This window comes from Pteronotus mesoamericanus, unplaced genomic scaffold, assembly GCF_021234165.1.
Source record: "Pteronotus mesoamericanus isolate MK-2021 breed Mesoamerican mustached bat unplaced genomic scaffold, CSHL_Meso_final contig_74, whole genome shotgun sequence".
NCBI lineage: Eukaryota > Metazoa > Chordata > Mammalia > Chiroptera > Mormoopidae > Pteronotus > Pteronotus mesoamericanus.
Window position 1 is genome coordinate 1,273,723 of NW_026555247.1, and position 20,567 is coordinate 1,294,289.

The following is a 20,567-nucleotide window of genomic DNA, read 5'->3' on the forward strand; positions in this document are numbered from 1 at the left end:
TTTTTCCAGTTTTGCCTCATCTTCGTAGACTATTAGATCAATAAAATGTTGAGCGTTTTCTCAGATACATTCTATATTTATAATTTAGTAAACATCTGATTTACTAGAAGTGTAGGGAATAAAGGGCTAGTTTTTACTGCATAATGATGTTAATTTTTCCTTAAAAGTTTTAAAGAACATTGTCCCATATATGCGGAAAAAACCAGTTTAACCATGAAATCTAAATTATGTAAATATGAAAACAGGAAAACCCCCACCTACCACTTGTTTAAACTGTCATTATATTCCATTTGAGTCAGCATAATCTTTATTTCAAAATAGCATTTTTATTATACAAAAATGTAAAAATCCAGCAAAAACAGAAATACCGAATATATTTTCCTGGGCTTTCACATTTGTTGATTTTTATTTGCAAACTCTTTTTCAACACAATTTACAACCTCTTACCCATCTGCAGTCTGATTATACAAGTGCTAAGTGGCAGAAAGGTCTAGAATAAATACATCAAAAAAAGAGGCAAAGCTGTGAAATTAAGTTGCATGCAACAGGTCTATGAGAATAGGGGAAAGTGTTGGGGAAATAAAACAAAGTAATTGGAAGGTTTTAGCTAAAGTTCTTTCAATCATCTTTATCTTTAGCTCCATGTTTAAGGATGCGTGTGAACTCAATGTAATTGAAATTTCCCTTTTTGTCAATAGGTGCTTCTCTGTACAACTCATCCACTTCCTCATCTGTAAACCGATCTCCCATCGTTGTGAGCAGCTCTCTCAGGTAATCTTCCTGAATGGTGCCTGGAAGACACAGAAAGGAATCATGAATACTTCCTAGTACTTTCATAGTTAATTTCTACACTAAGTCAATTTTTTTTTTTTAAACGATTTTATTTTAGTTAGAGAGAGGGTAAGGGAGGGAGAAAGAGAGGGAGAGAATCATGGATTGGTTGCCTGTCACATGCCCTCAACTGAGGACCTGGCCTGCAACCCAGGCATGTGCTCTGACCAGGAATCAAACCAGTGACCTTTTGGTTTGCAGGCCAGCACTCAATCCACTGAACTGCACCAGCCAGGGCAACACTAGGTCAATCTTACAAAATATTTCAGAACATCCAAATTTACACAAACAAAATAAATTAGTGAACTAAGGCAATATGTAATTACATCATTATGTTTTCCTGTTATTTTTAGAGTTCTTTATAATATTAAATTAAACCATTTTAGAAGCTCAGTTAACAGACAGTATGATTATAAAATCTGAAGCAAGTGTTTTCTGGGAGGAAAAAAATCCTGTATTTCAGAAATAAGAAGAAAAAAAAAAAGGCAGCTACCTAACAAAGTGACCAAGTATGCAGGAAAAATGATGCAGCTTTGGCAGGTAGAAATGGGGAAACAATAGGATGCAAGGAATATCTGAGGAAGTGACAAAGGAGGCTGAGTTAATGTAGGGTTACTGTAGAAGACTAAAATAAAAAAAGAAACGTGAATAGTTAGGCTTTACACACTTTAAAATGAGAAGAAAAAAAATTTTTTTTTCTTTTTTTTTTGGCAAGGAGCTATCCTAGGACAATGGGGACATAAGGATCTTACACTCTTTGGTATGTATCAGGGGAGGATTACATAAGTAAAAGAGACAAAAATTTCTTTCTGGTTCTTTTCACAGCCCCATAATGACAGAAGGAAGACAGAAAGATTAGTGAAAAGGGTACAACACAAGGCCAACTATTTTCTCCCGGGTGGTTGGCTGCCTCTCTTGGTGAAGGAGAGAGTACCCCATTCATGGCAACTGGGGTTCAAGTTGTTCTGGGCCTTTGGACCCGTACTTGGTAGCAGGGCTGTTCTCAGCAGAACTCTGAGATGGCAGCAGGCAATGAAATAGTTCAGCTTGGGGGACTCCATGCACAGAAGATTTCACCCACTCACTTGAGTGTCACTGAAACATGGGATAGTGACAGGAAGGTGTATATGCTGTTTGTCAGCTTGTGGACTGAGCATGGGTACCTGTTCTACCTCATCCTTCTGTTCTGAACTCTGGCCCTCGTCACTTAGTAAATGGTCTCTCTGAATGCCAGCCTGGTCTTCAAATTGGGTCTAACATTTTATCTGTACCTTTTCTGCCATCATCATAGATGACTTATAGAGATGAATATATGGGCACATATTTCTAAATAATGCCCAAATCTTCATTTTTTTATAATACATATGCAAGAATGCATAATCATAGATATCAAATAAACATGGAGACATTAAAAAATGTTGTTAGTTTAATAGGGGAGGACTCTAATGAATGAGGAATATCCTAATCCCTCTCTACTATAAATTATTATGAAATTGCCTACAGTCCCCCACCACATCACTGCCACTTCCCCTCTGGGTCAGCTACAAGACGACTGGCATTCCACTTGTGAACCACACACTTCACAGGAGATATGACAACCCAGCAGAGGTATGACTGGCATCACCTACTTGCTCTCGCTTACAGTGCACCATGACATATGAATAAGAATTAAAAGAAAATACATTATCTTTTAAGTGGACCTGACTAGTATCTGAATTGGACCCAAGTAAGAGTAAGACAGTGAATTTTGTAACCATTCTTTTTTTAAAACTTAACAGACACTATTAATTCATACAATTATATTTGTCATAGCCCTACTAAAGTGTGAGAGCATAGCTGAAAGTGTTTAAATTAAAAAAAAAAAAAATCTACAATGGAGAACATTTACAAATTTTTAAAAATTTTTTAAATATATATTATGCTGTTACAGTTGTTCCATTTTTTTTCTCCCCTTTATTCCCTTTCACCCTGCACCCCCCCCCCCCCCACCAGCATTCTCTGCGCCCCCTCCGCCCTGGTTCATGTCCATGGGTCATACACATAAATTCTTTGGCTTCTCCATTTCTGATACTATTCTTAACCTCCCCTGTCTATTTTGTACCTACCATTTATGCTGCTTATTCCCTGTACCTTTTCCTCCCTTCTCCTCCTCCTCCTCCTCTCCTCTGATCTCCATTTCTGTGATTCTGTTTCTGTTCTGTTTGCTCACTTTGTTTTTAGGCTCAGTTGATGACAATTGAGTTTGTTATCCTTTTACTGTTCATAGTTTCTGATCTTCATCTTTTTCTTAGGTAAGTCCCTTTTCATATAATAAGGGTTTGGAAATGATGAACTCCTTTAACTTGACCCTATCTGGGAAACACTTTCTCTGCCCTTGCATTCTAAATGATAGCTTTGCTGGATAGAGTAATCTTGGATGTAGGTCCCTGCCTTTCCTGACTTTGAATACTTCTTGCCAGCCCCTTCTTGCCTGCAAGCCTGCTTTTGAGAAATCAGCTGATAGTCTTATGGGAACTGTCTCCTCCTCTCTTGCTGCCTTTAAGATTCTCTCCTTATCTTTAATCTTGGGTAAAATAATTATGATGTGCCTTGGTGTGTGCTTCCTTGGGTCCAGCTTCTTTGGGACTCTCTGAGATTCCTGGATCCCCTGGAAGACTATTTCCTTCACCAGACTGGGGAAGTCGTCCTTCACTATTTTTTCAGGTAAGTTTTCAATTTCTTGCTCTCCCTCTTCTCCCTCTGGCACCCCTATGATTTGAATGTAGGAACGTTTAAAGTTGTCCCAGAGGTTCCCAGGCCTCTCCTCAGTTTTTTGAATTCTTGTTTCTTCACTCGGCTCTGGTGAATGTTTCTCTCTCCCTTCGGCTCCAAATCGTTGATGTGAGTCCCGGTTTCCTTCCCTTCACTGTTGGTTCCCTGTAAATTTTTCTTCATTTCGCTTTGCATAGCCTTCGTTTTTTTCCTCTATTTTGTGACCACACTCAATCATTTCTGTGAGCATCCTGATTACCAGTGTTCTGAACTGTGCAGCTGATAGGCTGGCTATCTCTTCATCACTTAGTTCTATTTTTGGAGCTTTGATCTGTTCTTTCATTTGGGCCATATTTCTTCGTATCAGCATGCCTGCCACGTTGGAATGGGCGGAGGCTTAGGTATTCACCAGTGTGAGGCAACCCAGGTCACTGAGTTGTGACGCTGTATGTGGGGAAGGGGTCCAAGAGGGAACAATGCTGTCTGCTTGGTTCTCGGCTGGCTTTCAGTCACTTCCCATGCTACACACAACCAAATTGGGCCTTCTGGTACCGATTCCCTTGTAGGTGGGTTTGTGTACATTCTAGGACTCTGTGGGCCTCTCCAACGAACACTCCTGTGAGGCTGGGAGTTTCTTCTGCTGCCATATCCCCACAGGTCTTTATAGCTAGAAGGTTTGAGGTTTTCTTTCCTTGCACTGGAATGCTGAGTTGCACAGTCTGTCCCTCTCCCCAGCTGTTCCTCCCGGTTTATGTGGGACTGCACAGTCCGCCTACTGTTGCCTCGACCAACCAGTCCTCTAGTTGCTGCCTGGCTATGCGTCCTCTCCACCCCGGCTGCCCATCTCCACCCATCCCCCCACCAGTCTGGATGAATGTTTCTTCTTTAGCTCTTTGGTTGCTGGACTTCTGTATGACAGTTCGATTTTCTGGCAGTCTGGTTATTTTTTGTTTTTAAGTTTGTTGTTGTCCTTCTTTTGGTTGTGTGAGGAGGCAAAGTGTATCTACTCACGCCTCCATCTTGGCTGGAAGTTCTCTAAAAAAAAACCCTCTTAACATTTTAATTACTCAAGTTTGTTAACTACAGTCATGTGATGAGAAATGCATCGTTAGGAGATTTTGTTGTTGTGCGAACATCAAAAGTCTACTTACACAAACCTAGATGGTATAGCCTACCTATTAAACGACAAGTTATAGGTGTAGCCTAGTTTCAGGCTACAAGCCTGTACAAAACATAAGATTAAATCAAGCACGAGAGAAAACGATGTAATGAAGACATGCAGTAAACACAAGGTGTATGTGGGCAATGCTAGTGTAACACACAGCACTGTTTTACAGCAAATCTTTTAATAAGTAAAAAGAATAACTCTAGAATAACAATAAGCAGTATAATAAACACATAAACTAGTAACATATTCATTATCATTATTCTGTAGTGTACATAATTTTGTGTGCTATACTTTTATATGACTGGCAGGGCAGTATGTTTGTTTATGCCTGCATCACCACAAACACGTGTGTAATGCATACACTATGTTATGATGGATACGTCACTAAAGTGACAGGAACTTTTCAGCTCCATTATAATCATGTAGGAACACCATTGTATATGCTTTCTGTCCTTGACCGAAAGAGAGTTACCCGGTGCATGATTGTACACTTTCCTGTGTAATTTACAGTTTCTTGAAGAAGTAATTTTCATTGTTTAAGACTATTTAACAGACAATTCTCTCTTTGGCTTTCAGGAAGCTCAGATGCAAATTCAAAGAGTAACACCACAAACTGTGTAGCTTTATGACCTACATACCTGTGTCCTAGCCATTCTGTTATACGGTTCCATTTTAAATGACAGCTTCCCTTTATTCATTTTTAAAAATGTGTATTTTTACTAATCTTTTTCATTTCCTAAAAAGTGTTTCATATAGTCTGGCATAAGGACATAAACAAAGAGCACCCACCAGTTGCTTCTTCATCAAAGCAAGCAAAAGCATTTCTGATGACATCTTCAGGATCTGTGCCATTTAACTTCTCACCAAACATTGTGAGGAACATGGTAAAGTTTATGGGCCCTGGAGCTTCATTCATCATGGCATCAAGGTACGCATCCGTTGGATTCTTCCCTATAAAGAGTTCACACTTTAACATTTAAAGACAAAGAACTAATTTCAACAAATAATTGTTTTTTTATTGTTATGCTCCCCTACATATTTTAAAAAGGGACATCATACTCACATGAAATTAATTTTTCAATTAGCTGCATTAAGAATGTTTTTAAAAGACAATTTTTGACATCAGAAAAAGTCTCTGATACACCATTATAAAAATGGGCTTAGGTTGAATGTTGTTCTTTTACCTGATACTTTATATAACTTTTCCTTCACTATTTAAAATAAAACAGGACAAAAACCTGAAACTATGGTCCGGGCAACGCCATTATTACATCTTGAATGTTTATAACATTAAAAGTCCATCAGGGCACTTCAATACCAGTTATTTTTTAAAAATCTAAATATTCATATTTCCAATTGTAGTACAGTTACCCATGAACAGGGATACTTCAAAAAGTTTATTTATAAGTTTGTAATTTAAGCTAAAACTATCAGTAATTGGAAAATCATTTTGAACAATGTCACATACTATTTGGTTGCCAGACATATCACCAAATGCTGTCAATGTATGTCACTAAACTGCAGTCTTGTTTAGTAATGTTCATAATAGAAATCTTAACCTCAGTTCCAACTGAGAGCACTTCTCCCTCTTCTAGAAGTGGTGAGGAAACTGCTCTGACTCTTCCCTTGAAGTTGGGAGAAATTCCCCTGGGATGGCCAGACACAGTAGGAGTAAAAATGGACTTTTCTCTGTCTGGGCATGTGTGAGGCCCCCATGGTATAGGAAAAGTAACACTGAATGAGGCATGTGCAGTAGTAAATTTGAATCCCAGTTCTGCTACTGGCTGTGGGACCTGGGAGAAGGTGGCAGGTGTCTAGGGTTTACTTTTCTAATCTGTAAAATGGACTGATTAAATTTGGTACCTGAAAGGTCCCTTCCAACATTAAGTTTGTATGATTCTCCAGGAAAAGAACATCTGTAAGTTAGATATTCATATCTAAGGAAGCATCTCAAATATTATACCCAACTAAGTGCTAATAATAGTCAAATCTGGAATTATGGTTCACATGCAAGTTTTAATCCTGAGAATCTGGATAAAATTTAAATGTCCAGTTGGCATCTGTCTTACTGTCTTACAATCCTCACTCATACCTACACAACACACCCAACACAAAAATTAGCCCAAAATTAATTTCAAGATTCACTGAGTAAGTAAAAGTAGATAAAAAGATCAACTTTAATACCTTCAGGTTTAACCCAACTGTCTTGCAATTTTTGAGGGGTGAAAAGTGTAATCCAAAGGTGTCAAAAGAACATGGGTACAAAAAGACACTAGGACTTAAAAATGAATTGGTTTAGGCTAAACATCTATGGACTCAGTCAAGGTATCCAATATAATTTGCTCATTTAAAAGGTAGATACACATCTTAAAAGTCACGGAGTTCCCCAAAACAGAAGGCCCTCTGTTTTGAGAGTCAGCCTCTGACTCTACTGTCACTCATAAATTGAGCATCTACTATGATCATGGTACAGGCTTGAATGCTCAATCTTTGTAATATAACTGAGTTTAATTTTCCTCAGTGGGCTTCTTCAGTAGCGACCTGTGAGTATACTTAGTTGCTATACTGAATGGAAAAACACTGGGATCCAATCTACCTGCAAATCAACAAATTAGATCAGTAAGTATCTTGATTCTACTCTCACTCTGAATGAAGGAAATATCATAAAATGTTAACAACTGGTGAACCTAGGTAAAGGATGTTCAACTTTTTGTAGGTTTAACATTTTTGAAAATAATATGCTAGTAGAAAAAAATAAAAATAAGACAGAGGAACAAATTGTGGTTACTCAAGGTAAAAAAATAACAACCTCTTTCTCTCTGCCCTCTAGCACAAGAACATCCCAGAGTGTACAGCCTAAGTGGAGGCCATCCCTGACCCACACTCCCTTCAATGCTCAGTCACTCTCGTCTGTCAAGAACTAGGCTTGCCATCCTTTCTCCACAGCCATAGAATTAGTGCTGACTCAGTGCAGAACACAGAGAAACTTCCATGCCTTCCTTCTTTTTAAGATCAAACAAACAACAACAAAATCATGGAAGGAATAATGAAATGACACCCATAATAAACAAAATAACAAAAGGGAAAGCTTATGTTTGCTTTAAATCTTTTATTTTTACATTTCCTTTCCTTTAGTTATAAAAAATATTGTAAGTAAAATTGTGAAAGTCCCCTTCCTGTGTTCCCTTTTCCAGTAGCACTGCCCTTCCTCCCAAGACAATCATCATTCATTATTATCACTCCCTATCTATAACCAGTTCTCAACCCGTATTACTAACCATGCTATATTCACATTTTACTTTAAATTCTAATATTTTGCCACCTAGCCATCCCCTAGTAGGTCTATCATATTTAGCTGAGAGGAAATGAAGCCTGCCTATTTAAGTATGTGTCAGACCCCGACTACTGCAGGCTTATCCTCATATGATTGGCCAAGCCCCAACATGGCACCTCCCACACAGACATCTCTCAGTAGACTTTGGGAAAAGGACAGAAATATTTGACCTTCACACAGAAAATAATTCACAAAATGTTAAATTATTATTTTTTGGGAAACAGGCATATTAAGAATATAAAAGTCTACCTAGAGAAGCAAGCATATCATGCAAATCTTCCTTGTCGATGAATCCATCTCTGTTCTGATCAATCATGTTGAAGGCTTCTTTAAACTCCTGAATCTGTGATTGGTCAAACATGGCAAACACATTGGATGTTGCGCGCTGGGGGCGCTTCTTGGTGGTCTTGGTCTTTGCCTTTTTGCTTGACATGATGGCTGTTTAATTCTAGAGTTAAAAAGAAAAAAAAATAAAGCAAAAAAGAACTCATAATATCTAAAGTTAGTGAGTCAAATGATGTAGAATTATTACTTCATTTGAGTAGGAATAAATATATAAACTTTATTTCCAATGGCTAGGGTGAAAAAGCAGTTTTGAAAAATATTAAATAGAAATTACTGATGTACCTTTCCCCAAAATCATTAAACCCATATTAAGTTGAAATTAATTTTAAAATACATAACAATACCCAGCATTTTCTGAGTGCTTTCTATGTGCCAAGCACTGTTATGAAGGAATGGGGCTCTCCTAAAAAGAGAGGTTCCAAAGTTGATATCTTACTTTTATAAGAACTGCACCATTTAATCCTCACAACAATCCCTCTGGGGTAGGTACTCTTATCTCCATTTTATTACCTATGTTGCACAAACTCCCTGAGCCTCAGTTTTTTCAACACACACTTTGTAAACCAGGGAACCTGACTCAACCTTTTTTACAGCAAAAGATAGCTACTTCAATGCAAGTAAAAATTAGATGAGATAACACAGGCAAAGAGATTAGTATAGTCACTGTATGGTACATGTTAAAAAGGCTCAGATCTTTTTTAAAAAAATCATAAAAACCTATTCTTTTGAAACATTTGTTTTTATTCATAAAATTAATCAAAACAGTAACAACAGATTTATAGAGCCACAGGTTAGTAACAAGCAAGAAGGAATGCAATATTCCAGAGACATCTTGAAAAGTTTCAAAGGAATACACATCAGGCTAAAAATCTACAGCTAAACCATGGTTTCACAGCACCTAGTTATTTATTCCAGCATTTTGTTAATAAGTTCTTCCTTATGTTTGCCTTTCTCTGTTCCAACTTGTCAAGACATGGTTTTCTGTTCAAGACGTCCCCCACCAAATCTTTGTCCTGTTTTAGTCTGGTGATAACCACCTTGCTCGAGTGAATGCCCACATGGACATTGGTGCCATTAGCTTTCTCTCTCACGCTGCACCTGTTCCATGTAGGTAAGGTATTTTTTTTCCTGTACAACCTGGTCGATTTGCTGACCTTCATAGTGTCCTCCAACCACCTGGACCTCATTGTCCTTGTGGCTGGGAATGGAGCGGACGTTGCAGTTCAGCCTCAGCTCTTTGAAGCAAGGGGACAAGGTCTCCTGGCATCTATGCGACGGGGCACTGAGGTGGTGTTTGAGTTTTTTGCTTCAGTCTGGGTTAACAAAGGGGTTGAAGTTCACAGTGGCTGTCTACCCAATGCCAGAAGACAAAAACCTATTCTTTAATCTTGTATCCCTTCTTGCAACCTTTTCATTTACCATCTCCCTTGACAAAACTTTCAGCTTATGTCTTATTAATACTCAACTGTCTCCATTTTCTCATCTTCCCAATCACTCCTCAATTCTCTGCAATATGGCTTTGTTGGTAGCCTCCAAAACTCTATTGGAAGTCATCAATAAATGTCAAATAGAATGAATACTTTTCATTCCATTTTTTTTATTTGTAGTTTTAAATAACAAATACAACACACAAATACTATCAGCCTTGGAATTTACAAAGTCCTGAGTTTGAATCTTAGCTCCACCATTACTAGCTACTGGAGGATAAGACGATAATTTTTTGATCCAACGTCTTATTCAATCTTCACCACTTCCCTATGAGATATGTACTACCTAGGTTAAAAAACAAAATAAAACAAACAAACAAAAAAAGGCCCTTGTGCAGTGAAGAATTTAATTTTGCCCAAAGAGGGGTCTGGCCTTTGCCCTTGGCTCCTGGAAAAAGTTTCTAAACCCCTGTAATATCATGCCTGATATCTGGGGTCTCGGGTCACATCAGATTTCAAACAATGTGATTTAGCATTGAGGCTTGGTTATCAGCTGACCTCTAGAGGGGCTGCAGACTGAGCTGGGCTATGCAACAGTGAACAGTATCTCTGTGACAGAGCTCCAATAAAATCTATGGATATTGACGATCAAATGAACTTCCCTTGTTGGCAATACTCCATGAACACTGTCTCACCTTGTCAGGAGCAGTCAACACTGCCCATGAGAGAGAACAACTGGAAGGTCTGCATTTAGAAGATCCCTGGACTATGTACCATGCATCTCCTCCCTGGCTGATTTTAATCTGAATCATTTTACTGTATTAAACCACAACCATGCGATAATAGCTTTCAGGGAGTTTTGTGAACCCCAGTAAATTATTGAACCTGAGGGTCATCCTGGAAACCAAAACTTGCCACTGGTGTCAGAAATGAGGAGAGTCTTGGGGATTGTTTTCTAACTCTGCTGAGCAAGGAAATTTTGGACCTGAGTCTCTAGAACTTCTAGCCTTGCACTCTTTATCTACGCTGTTTCCTTCTCTTTCTTCAATCTAAAAAATACCCTGCTGGGTATTTTGAAGCTTGGATTAGCAGTATAGTTTTGAACACAGCAGATAGTGGGCTCAATGTAATAATACCATCATTTCTTTTTTAAAAAGTTTGTTTTTTTCTCTGTACTTCATTTAAAAACAGTGCACATTTATATAAGTATATGGTACCTATAAAAACTATGCAAACAGATACATAAAATGAAAAAAGTGAGGCAAAGTTGTAGCAAAAAAAAAAAAAAAAAAAAAAAAAAAAAAAATCAATCTGAGGAGAATTCTGCCCCTTGCCCCGCAAAGACTCTACCATCCTTGGTCTCCTTACCTACTGAGAGATAAGTATTTTGGCTTTCTCCACTTTCTTACTTCCCACTCACTTTAAACCCACCATACTCTGGCTTTCTTTTTCTACTGCAACTACTTTCAAATTGCCAAATCCAGGTTAAATCTCCTCAGACCACTCTGCTGTATTGGACACCACTTTATCCCTCTTTTCTTCAGAGCCCCAACAACTCTTGGTTTGAGTGAACAGTCACAGTAGAAATGAACTGTCCCAAATGGAAAGAGAATTCAAGGTTCCAAATCTTCAAGACTTTACGCTCTAATGAGGAAGACTCCTAAACATTATATAGTAAAGAATGATTTATGTAAAATACTGTATTTGACTTGGTAACACCCACATACTCTCAGTTCTACTTCTGACTGGTCCTCCTCCATTTTCTTGTTAAGTCTTTATCTACTCCATTCACTTAAATATTCCTGCTTCCCAATATTCTAGCAGTCATGATTTTGCTTAGAAGATCTCATTGACTCTCACTGTTCCGACAGCAGCTACGTCTCCCAAGTCTGTTATCTCCAGGCCTGACCTCTTCCTTGAGTTGCAGACTTAAAAATCCAATTGCTTGTGAAAGGCATCCATTTGAATATCCCACGGACACTCATAATCAACGTGCTGAAGACTGAATTATCTTCCCCCTCCTGAACTTTGTTATCATTCTGTTTTCTCTCAGTTAATGGCACCATCATTAACTCACTAAACCAGAAACCCTGGAGTCATCCTGACTCATCTCTGTCCCAGACGAATAAAGCCCTGCCTCTTAAATATTTCTCAGGTTTACTCATCTTCTTCATTCCATGGCTGGAGCCTTATCATCTCTTTGTGTATTTCTATGGCCAACTAACTACTATCATTGCTCCTTAGTCCCCTCTAAACTACCTTTTATATTCCAGCCAGAGTTGTCTAAAACATGAATATGACATTACCGTTTCCCTCTTAAAAATCTTCTTCGTTCTTTACTACCTCCTAAGACACATGGTGCACAGGTGCTCCTTTGCGTCCTCTAGAATGCGCTTTCCAGTCTCATCTCTAGCCCTTCTCTGCTTTGTACTTTTCCTTCAGCAACACCAAACTGTTTGTATGTGCCCAAGGCACCATGCAGTTTTTTACTTTGTGTACTGTACTTCTGTTCTTACTGTTTTTCTAGTCCAAAATGATTTCAGATCAGAGAGAAAAATTAAAAGTCTATTCAACCTATGGCTACTACCATTTATTGAGTGACTCATGTGTTAAACACATTACATGTATTAAACTTAACATGCCTGCTTTTCAAATGAAGAAAGTGAAGATCAAAGATACTAAATAACTTGCCCGAGGTCACCTAGAGGCAGAGCTAGGAATCAAACCCCCTTTATTCAAGGGGGTTTATTCTTCTACTTATATATTTTCTTTACATTAAATATTCTAATATTCTGAGTTTAGCACAATTTTTAAAAAAACTTTCAATACTACCAATATAACATGACACTGATTTCTGAGCAGCCACTTTCCTTTAAACTCAAATCCTAGACAAACTGAGTTTTCAAATAAATTCAAACTCTATGGAGAAACCAATGTACAGAACACAACTGCATTGTAGAATGGCGAGAGAATAAAATATAAACAATACTCCCCGGAATTGTGCAATGTTGCAGCTCTAGTTTGGGTTTGATCAAGTGGCAGTATTTATCAGTCATGGTCTTGGTTTGACATGATAGGTAAAGGAGGTAAAGGCTTCAAACCTTTACCTAGGAACTGTCAAATTAATGTTTAACCTATAAATGATAAAAAAAAAAAAAAAACCACTTCCAAACCTCACTCTTAAACTATAGTTACAGAAAATATCCGTATGTATCATAGCATATAATGTAATCAATAACTCTCAATAGTAGGAAAAATTTCTCACTTCCTTTTCAAATTTTAATTATTTTTTGTAAATTTCTATTACAGTGTGAACTGAAGGTCTCATATAGTGTTCATAGCGGTTACTAGAAGGGCAGAGATATAGAAACACTGGTATTATAGGTAGCTGTGGTATCAACATATTCAAACAAATTACATATTTGCAAAATCACCTGCAACTAATGAACAAATTAAAACATGGGCACCATAATCCCATTAATAAGCAGAAAATGCTTGTGAATTTCATTTGGTCCATGTGGCTTTAATGGTCATGGGGCATATTCTATCAGCTGCTTATGACTTCGACATTCCTTTGAGGCTTCTTCCCTTAGTATCTATCTTAAGTCAGCTAACTGCTGTCACCATACGGCAGGTAAATGTGGCTCTCACAGTAATTAACCTTCTGGTTTCAACCTTGACTGCATATTAAAATTACCCTGGAAGTTTAAAAAAACAAACTGATGTCTAAGTCCTACTCTAGTCAAACAAACTGAACGTCTAGGGGTGGGGCCCAGGAACCTATGTTTTTAAAATTTGGTCATTATGGTTTAATGGTGATGCTGTAGACCTGGATTCTAATTCCAGTAGTCATTCTCAAGTTGACCTTTGGTCATTTTAGCTTTCCTGGTTCCCATTTTCCTCATCTATAAAATAAAAGTTTGTAGGTAGGTCAGAAGTCACAAACTGGCAGCTACCAAACTATATGCAGTTTGTAGGAAGGTTCATTTAGTACCTCCAGGGACAACCTTTTAAATTCCCTTTTAAATTGTCAAGTTAGTCTGATAACATTTTAAAATACTATTTCACTTTAATGAAAACAAATTTCAGTCATCTTGATAAGGAATCACTTGATCAGCATTCCCAAATTCCTGTGGGTAACGAGTGTTCACTGAGCAACCCCCACTATTTGCTATAACTTCCTGACACGGCCAGTATTTGTTTATTACTGCCTGGCCTCTGAGTTGAACTTGTTCCTTGGCTCTGGTGGTAGCCAGGAGCCAAAATGGCTCTCAACACTTCTCCTGTCCTTATGTAGTCCCCTTCAAAATTTAAAAAGGTTGACTGTAGGGGAGGTGAAATAATTTTCCTTCTACTCTGCTGAGTTCTTGGCTGACAGCACTGAAATAATAGATTAATGAGAAAAACAAAGAGAAGTTTATTAATATGTATACCTCATGTATACATGGGAGATACCCAGGGAAAAACCAATTCTCAAAGGTGGCTTAGAACTCAGGCTTAAATATCACCTTTAGCTGAAGACAAAAGAAGAAAGGTATGTGAGGGAAGGGGCAAGTTATGGAAGGTTCCCAGAAAAATCGAGGTAAACAGGGGTAAGGCTTGTCATGTATTCTTTCGTCAGGGACCTCTCCCCTGATAAGTCTAAAGTTATCTCCAGAGAGTAATCTTTGTCCTTCCTGGTAGAAAGAGGAGGAAGGATACCTTTGTAAATTTATGTTTTAGACAAATAAGGGGACAGCAGAAAGCTTTTCTTGTGTCTGCTTCTTCTAAACTGCCTCCAGCCCAAAACAGTATTTATGCCAAAATGGCATATTTTAGGGTGGCACAGTCTGCTACCTTTCATAATCAATGGGATATGGCAAAAAATAATAGCACAATTCTGTCATTAATAGACATTGCAGCTTTTGCCTAGCTCACTCTTGGATCACTGTCTAGGGAAAACCAGAACCAGGTCGTGAGGGCAGAGCCCTAAGGAGAGGTCCATGCAGCAGGGAACGGAGGCCTCCTGTCATTAGTAGGGATCGCCTTGCCAGCTATGAGGCAGCCATCTTGGAGGTTGATCTTCCTTCAGAAGACTGCCAACCTGGCTGACATCTGGGCTGCATTCTCACGTGACCCTAACCCAGAAGCACCCAGGAATTCCTGACCCTCAGAATACATTTATTGTTTTTTTAAGGTGCTAAGTCTGGGAAGTAATTTGTTATACAGCAAAAGAAAACGAAAAGTCACTGTGTTTCCTTGGTCTTTTTAATATTAAATGTGGCAATGTCTTTATTTCAGATATAACCACAGAATTTTTAAAAAGTTCAAAGGGGCAACTGTCAAGTTTGCACCAGATAGGGAATTTTCTATTTTTGGTTAGAAAATTTTAATTCCTTCTATTCAATTTCTAAGTTCTGCGGGTTCCTCTTTTAATTACAACAGAGACACCCCTTCTTCAACATTACCATCACTACTATCCTATTCTTTTGGCTGATTCCTATGCTGATTTGCTAGTTCTTCATTCCTAATTGGAGTTTCCTTCAAAGCTGTCCTTGAATGACTGTGCTTTTAAATACTAGTTGAAAAACTGGGAGCATAAATTTACCACTCAAAAATGAGGTCATTAAGGAGGGAGGCAGAGCTGGTTTTATGAGCAAAGGGATGATAAAGAATCCAAGTTTTAGCCGAGCTACAGTAGAATGGCAGAAGAGATGCCTGAGGCAGGATGCTTAAGAGGTCTCCTTTAACAAGGCCAACTTGTGAGGGGAAGAACAAGGTAAGGCTGAGAGATGAACACAAAAAAGCAGAGAGCAGCACTTCTTGGACTGAAATCTAAGATCATTTCTGATTCAACTGTCATCTTCATCAAAGCTATCAGAATCTTTAGAAATGTCTCACAGATTCCCAAGGTCATTACTATAGTCAAGACTAACTGTGCTAAACGGGAGGATTAAATGATTGGATACATGAGCAACAGCCTGAAAATAGCAATCATAAAGAAAACCATATTTAATTAAAGTATCCCACAAAAATTATCCTAATATACTTAATGACATGATTGTTTTTATGCTGCATATTTAGGCAAATATGTAGTGAGTTCCACAGATTATACCTATTTTTTTTTCAGAGCCTTACTCAATTTTTACAACTTTTCTCTTAATACCAGTTAAAACTTCTCCTGTAGTACATGGTTACATTTTAATATTTACCATATCCATTACAGTGCTATCACTTCTTCATTAGGGTCTTCATTATGGATTTTTTAACTGTCCCAGTTGGCAGTAAACTTTCCATCCTTTGAACTCCTATATCATTTTGTTTTATTACAATAAAATTTATATATGGTGGAATGTACATATCTTAAAATAAGTTGTTGTAAATGTGTACACCCATGTAACCACCACCCCAATCAAGTTACAAATGTTAACATCACTCCAGAAAGTTCCGTTCAAGTCAGCCATCCTCTCCCATTGGCACCCACTGCTGAGATTTCTACCACCATAGATAAGTTCTTTGAACTTTTTATAAATAAAATTATACAGTACATATTCTATGTGCCTGACTTCTTCCACTCAATGTAATGTTTTTGAGATTTAGCCATCAGTGGTTATTTTTTTCACTGCCAAGTAGTATTCCACTGCCATGTCTTTTACATATACATTTTTATGGCATTTAGCCTTTCTACCTTGGATTGCAGGGTCTAGTAGAGTGTCTTACACATTGCAGGAGCTCAATGAATACAAGGTAAGCGAATACATATATATGCTTCCTTCCTATTACAAACAGACTTGCATGTAGATGCTCACTGTAAGATGGGACCTGGATCTGACTCCCAAAACAAGGCTTTTCTCTATGGTCTACCCATGGTGTAGCATAAACTCCACTCAACTTTTCCTCAAGAGATCTTTAACAAAATTACTGTCTACCCCTTTTTCCATACCTAGAAGAAACAGCCAATAATTGAGTACTAAACATGTATTGGGCACTGGTCTTAGCATTTCACATGTATTAACATATTTAATCCACACAATTTATGATATAGGTAAAGTTATTATCCCCCCCTTTTTAGGTGAGAACATCAGGGAAAAGAGAATAAACAATTTGCCCCCAGCTAGAAAAAGGTAGAGCTTAAATCCACAGTCTGTACTAAGGAAGTCTAGTTCGAGAGCTCGTACCGCTAGTCCCTAATATCCGATATGTAGGCAACTAAAATTCTCTCCCATGAAAACATAGACAGATAGCCAGATGGGAGTAATAAGCAATGCCACCATACCCCTACAGTGTGAAATGAGGAAGGAAGATTCCCAAATTGCTGGCAATGAAAACAATTCATTCCCAGATTTCTGGTGTCTTTGAATCCTGGGAAACAGGGGTAACCAGCCCCATTCAGGGGGCCCAAGTTCTCTTATCTTTTCTAACCCCTGCAATCCTAACTGGGGATTGTCCTGTTTTCTAAATTTGGTCTCACCAAAGCATAAATGAATGTTGGCTCAGCCTTCATAGAAGTGTTTCATTCAACGTAGCCTGAACAAACAAAAAGCTGTGCACTTTGTTAGGAGGTCCAGGAGAGTCTACCTAATGCTTACAGAGAAAGTGGGTGGCACCATGTGAATCCCTCAAGTGACCTTAAGCAAATTATCTCACTTCTCTTAGTCTGTTTCCTCAATTATAAAATGAAAGATAATCTATAAAGTTCTTTTGAATTCTAAAATGCTATATTTTTCTTATCAAAGAACCAGTGCAATTTCATCTTAAAGGCGGCCAAGTCAATTTCCTCTAAACACACTTTCTTCATATTACTTCCTTGGTGAAGAATCCAAAATGAATCCCTAATGCCTCCTACATAATTTTTTATTTCTCCTCAAGTTTTCAAGACATCCATCAAAAGCCCCACTTATCTACCTATCTACCCTTATTTCCAATTATTGCACATTATAGTTCTGTTCCATTCAGGCTGGTCTTCTCACCATCTCCTTTCCACTAGACACAAGGTCCCACCTTTTGCGCTGTTGCTCTTGTTACCTCCTATCTCAGATCCAGCCAGAAGAACTCAATTCTCCCTTCTAGGGCTGACTCCAAGGCTTTCGGTAAGGTCACGATTCGTTTTTCAGGGACACTTTCTTGATTTTTGTTTATCCTTTTCTTCAACACGAATGCATGAAATCTTCACACGATGCAAAATACAGCGAGACTTATAACTCCTATGATCATTACATTTTAGCTCATAATAACCACGCACCGAGTGCGCTTCTCTTAACGTTTTCCTCGGACACGTCATCTAGGGCTAGCACTGTGCACCCACAGACTCCTGTATCCCACCCTCGCCCCCCACCCCCAAAGCATTTAGTCCTGCGAGCTGTACACAGCAGGGGCTCAACGCCCTAAACCAACGACTGGGCTCGCGAGGGCGGGGACAGGCAGCCAGGCCGCCGGCAGTGGGAGGCTCCAGGTGTGTTAAGTCACTCTGGGTGACTCAGGGCCGGAGCCGGCCACCTCTCGCAGCCGGGCCTGTTTCATCCGCCCTGCAGATTCCGTCCAGGCCCAGGCCCGGCGAAGGCTCCTCGGACGGGCTCTCCTCGCCCACTCTGACAGTTCCTACAGCCCCCCGCCCTCTCCTCCCGCGCTGGGGTCGGGCCGTCAAATCGCGGGAGGAAAGGGGGAGGGGTGGAGCTCAAAGGGTGTAGCGCGCAGGGTTCAGTGCCACTCACCGCCGCCAGATACCAGACCCCGGGCTACCCTGACGATATGACCAGCAACTGCGACAAGCACTTGGTTGTGGCGCGACAGAGGCGGCGCCCAGCACTTCCTGCCTTGGGAGGCGGACCGGAAAACGCTGCGGAAGGCGCGGCGGAATCCACCTCGCGACGGGGTGGGGGACGAACAGCAGTAGTTCGCGCTTAGGATGCAGTAAACCCCGCGGTGTCCGCCGGGGAACGGAACTCCGGCCGAATAATACGGCCAGGATTTTAGCTGGCTCCCCGAGCCTGGAGGATCTGTGCGAGGCGGTGCGCCTGCGGCCCCGTGGCCCGCCCTCTCCCCCCGCCGGCCGCACGGTATTCCCGAAGCCCTTCCGCATTCTTGGGCCTCCGGGCAGGGCCAGGAATTTGACCTGGGCGGGGCAGGATGCGGTTCCTGAAGATTTGGGGGTTCCCGGGCCCCGAAACTGTTCACCGGGAGCTGCCAGCGTAAACAAATCATAGTACAGCGGACCTAGTTAAATTTGAGGGTCAGATAAAACAACTTTTTGGGTATGCCCTTACGAAATACTGCGGAAGGTAAGAGGGCGACGGCCGCGCCAGCGCCTGCCTGCTGGAAAACCCTCTTTTTAAACTGCATTCCAGCCCGAGTTATATCATTTACATCTCCTCCTCCTTTCTTATCCTTAAATTATAAGGTTTACGGTAACAGGCCAGGGCCAGTCTGTTTCATTCTTCTTCCAACCACAAGAAAGTTTTATTCAAATTATTTGCTTTTGGGGGGATAAAGAGATGACAATTACACGCACATACAATCGCTTACGCATTACATATGTTCTTGGTCAAAACAAAGGAAACCACGAAACTACATTATTCACGTTTTGTTCTGGTTGTTTGTGACTCTATAATCGTCAGTTCCTCACCCTGGAGTAACGAATAGCATTATTTCTGAATGGAGGATAGTCAATCTAATAGCAAATCTTTATTGAGCATTTGTGATTGCCTGAACATGTGCTGGTGCTGGGGAGATGAATAATTCAATCGTTTATATTCTAGAAATATTTGACCAGAAATTCCTAGATGGTAGAAACTGTGTTCAGCACACTATACAGTAGTTCTTAAACAGTAACATGCATGCATAAAAAAAACCTTGGGGGGTTTCATAAAAGATTCTTGAGCCCCAACCCTAGGTACTCAGATTCAGCAGGTTGAGGATGAGAGTTGTTCTAAAAGCACTCACGTGATGCTGGTGCTGTGGTCCTCATCCCTGCCCAACGTCCAGTTCATAACAATGCATTTTTTTTCAGTAGAGTTTGAAAAGCAACTGCAGAGAAGTCACACCTGGTTCTAAAGTATTTACCCTTTCCCTTAGCTCCAGTGTGCCCTTGGTCCAATAGTTTGTCTATTTTTTTCCCGCCAATTGTAAGATTTTGGCTTCTTAGGTCCTTGCCTTAGAGCTCTTCTAAGTATGGTCTATTACCATTCCATAAACCCTCTCAGAGGCCACCTTAAGTAAGATCATAGCTGAGACACCCTGACTGTACTTTGACTTTGATCTCCTTATTTGTTTCTAGAACCGCTTTCCAATAGTCACTAACCACATGTGCCTAGCATCTTTATTGGACAAAACAGAGAGAATTTCCATTATCACTGAACATTCTACTAGATAACACTGTTCCAAAAAAAGTAATTCTAGGTGTATTTTTCTCTCTCAATTCAAAAGAAAAATATGAAAGGCTGAATAAATATCTAGCACTTGGGAAATGGTTTATGGCATTTCATCAAATGTGTCTAGTATAACTGAGAAAGTGAATTTTTAATTTATGGTTTCCTTAATACTTTTTTGTGGCTCTATGTACCTCCAAGCCCTTTTACTGTCTTCTCAGTTTTCGTAACTTGCTAACACATCCCTAAGTCTAGGTGTAACACGGCTTGCTGTCTTTTCTACTTTGTAGAAAATTGTTGCCTTTCCTTTTCAGAGGTTGCTTTGTCTCAGTCTGGCCTTTTGTTTCCCTGTAACACTAATCAGTTCC

General features: G+C 39.5%; 1 protein-coding gene across 1 annotated transcript; it reads right to left on the bottom strand.

The window, feature by feature from the left end:
* Nucleotides 1–279: 279 nt before the first annotated feature.
* On the bottom strand, nt 280–18,689 carry LOC129078611 (myosin regulatory light chain 12B). Its single transcript, XM_054583402.1, has 4 exons — nt 18,547–18,689; nt 8,334–8,532; nt 5,540–5,701; nt 280–791 (listed from the first exon to the last, which is right to left on the bottom strand). Exons 2-4 carry the CDS (start codon nt 8,515–8,517, stop codon nt 619–621), a joined length of 519 nt encoding a protein of 172 aa, XP_054439377.1. The 5' UTR covers nt 8,518–8,532; nt 18,547–18,689; the 3' UTR covers nt 280–618.
* Nucleotides 18,690–20,567: the final 1,878 nt, after the last annotated feature.

Excerpts from the sequence above, each read along its gene's own strand:
- LOC129078611 (XM_054583402.1), bottom strand. The coding sequence starts at position 8,517 with ATGTCAAGCAAAAAGGCAAAGACCAAGACCACCAAGAAGCGCCCCCAG. Across the intron at positions 5,702-8,333 it reads TGATATGCTTGCTTCTCTAG|GGAAGAATCCAACGGATGCG; the intron begins GTAGACTTTTAT and ends AACTCTTTATAG. Across the intron at positions 792-5,539 it reads CTTTGATGAAGAAGCAACTG|GCACCATTCAGGAAGATTAC; the intron begins GTGGGTGCTCTT and ends TGTGTCTTCCAG.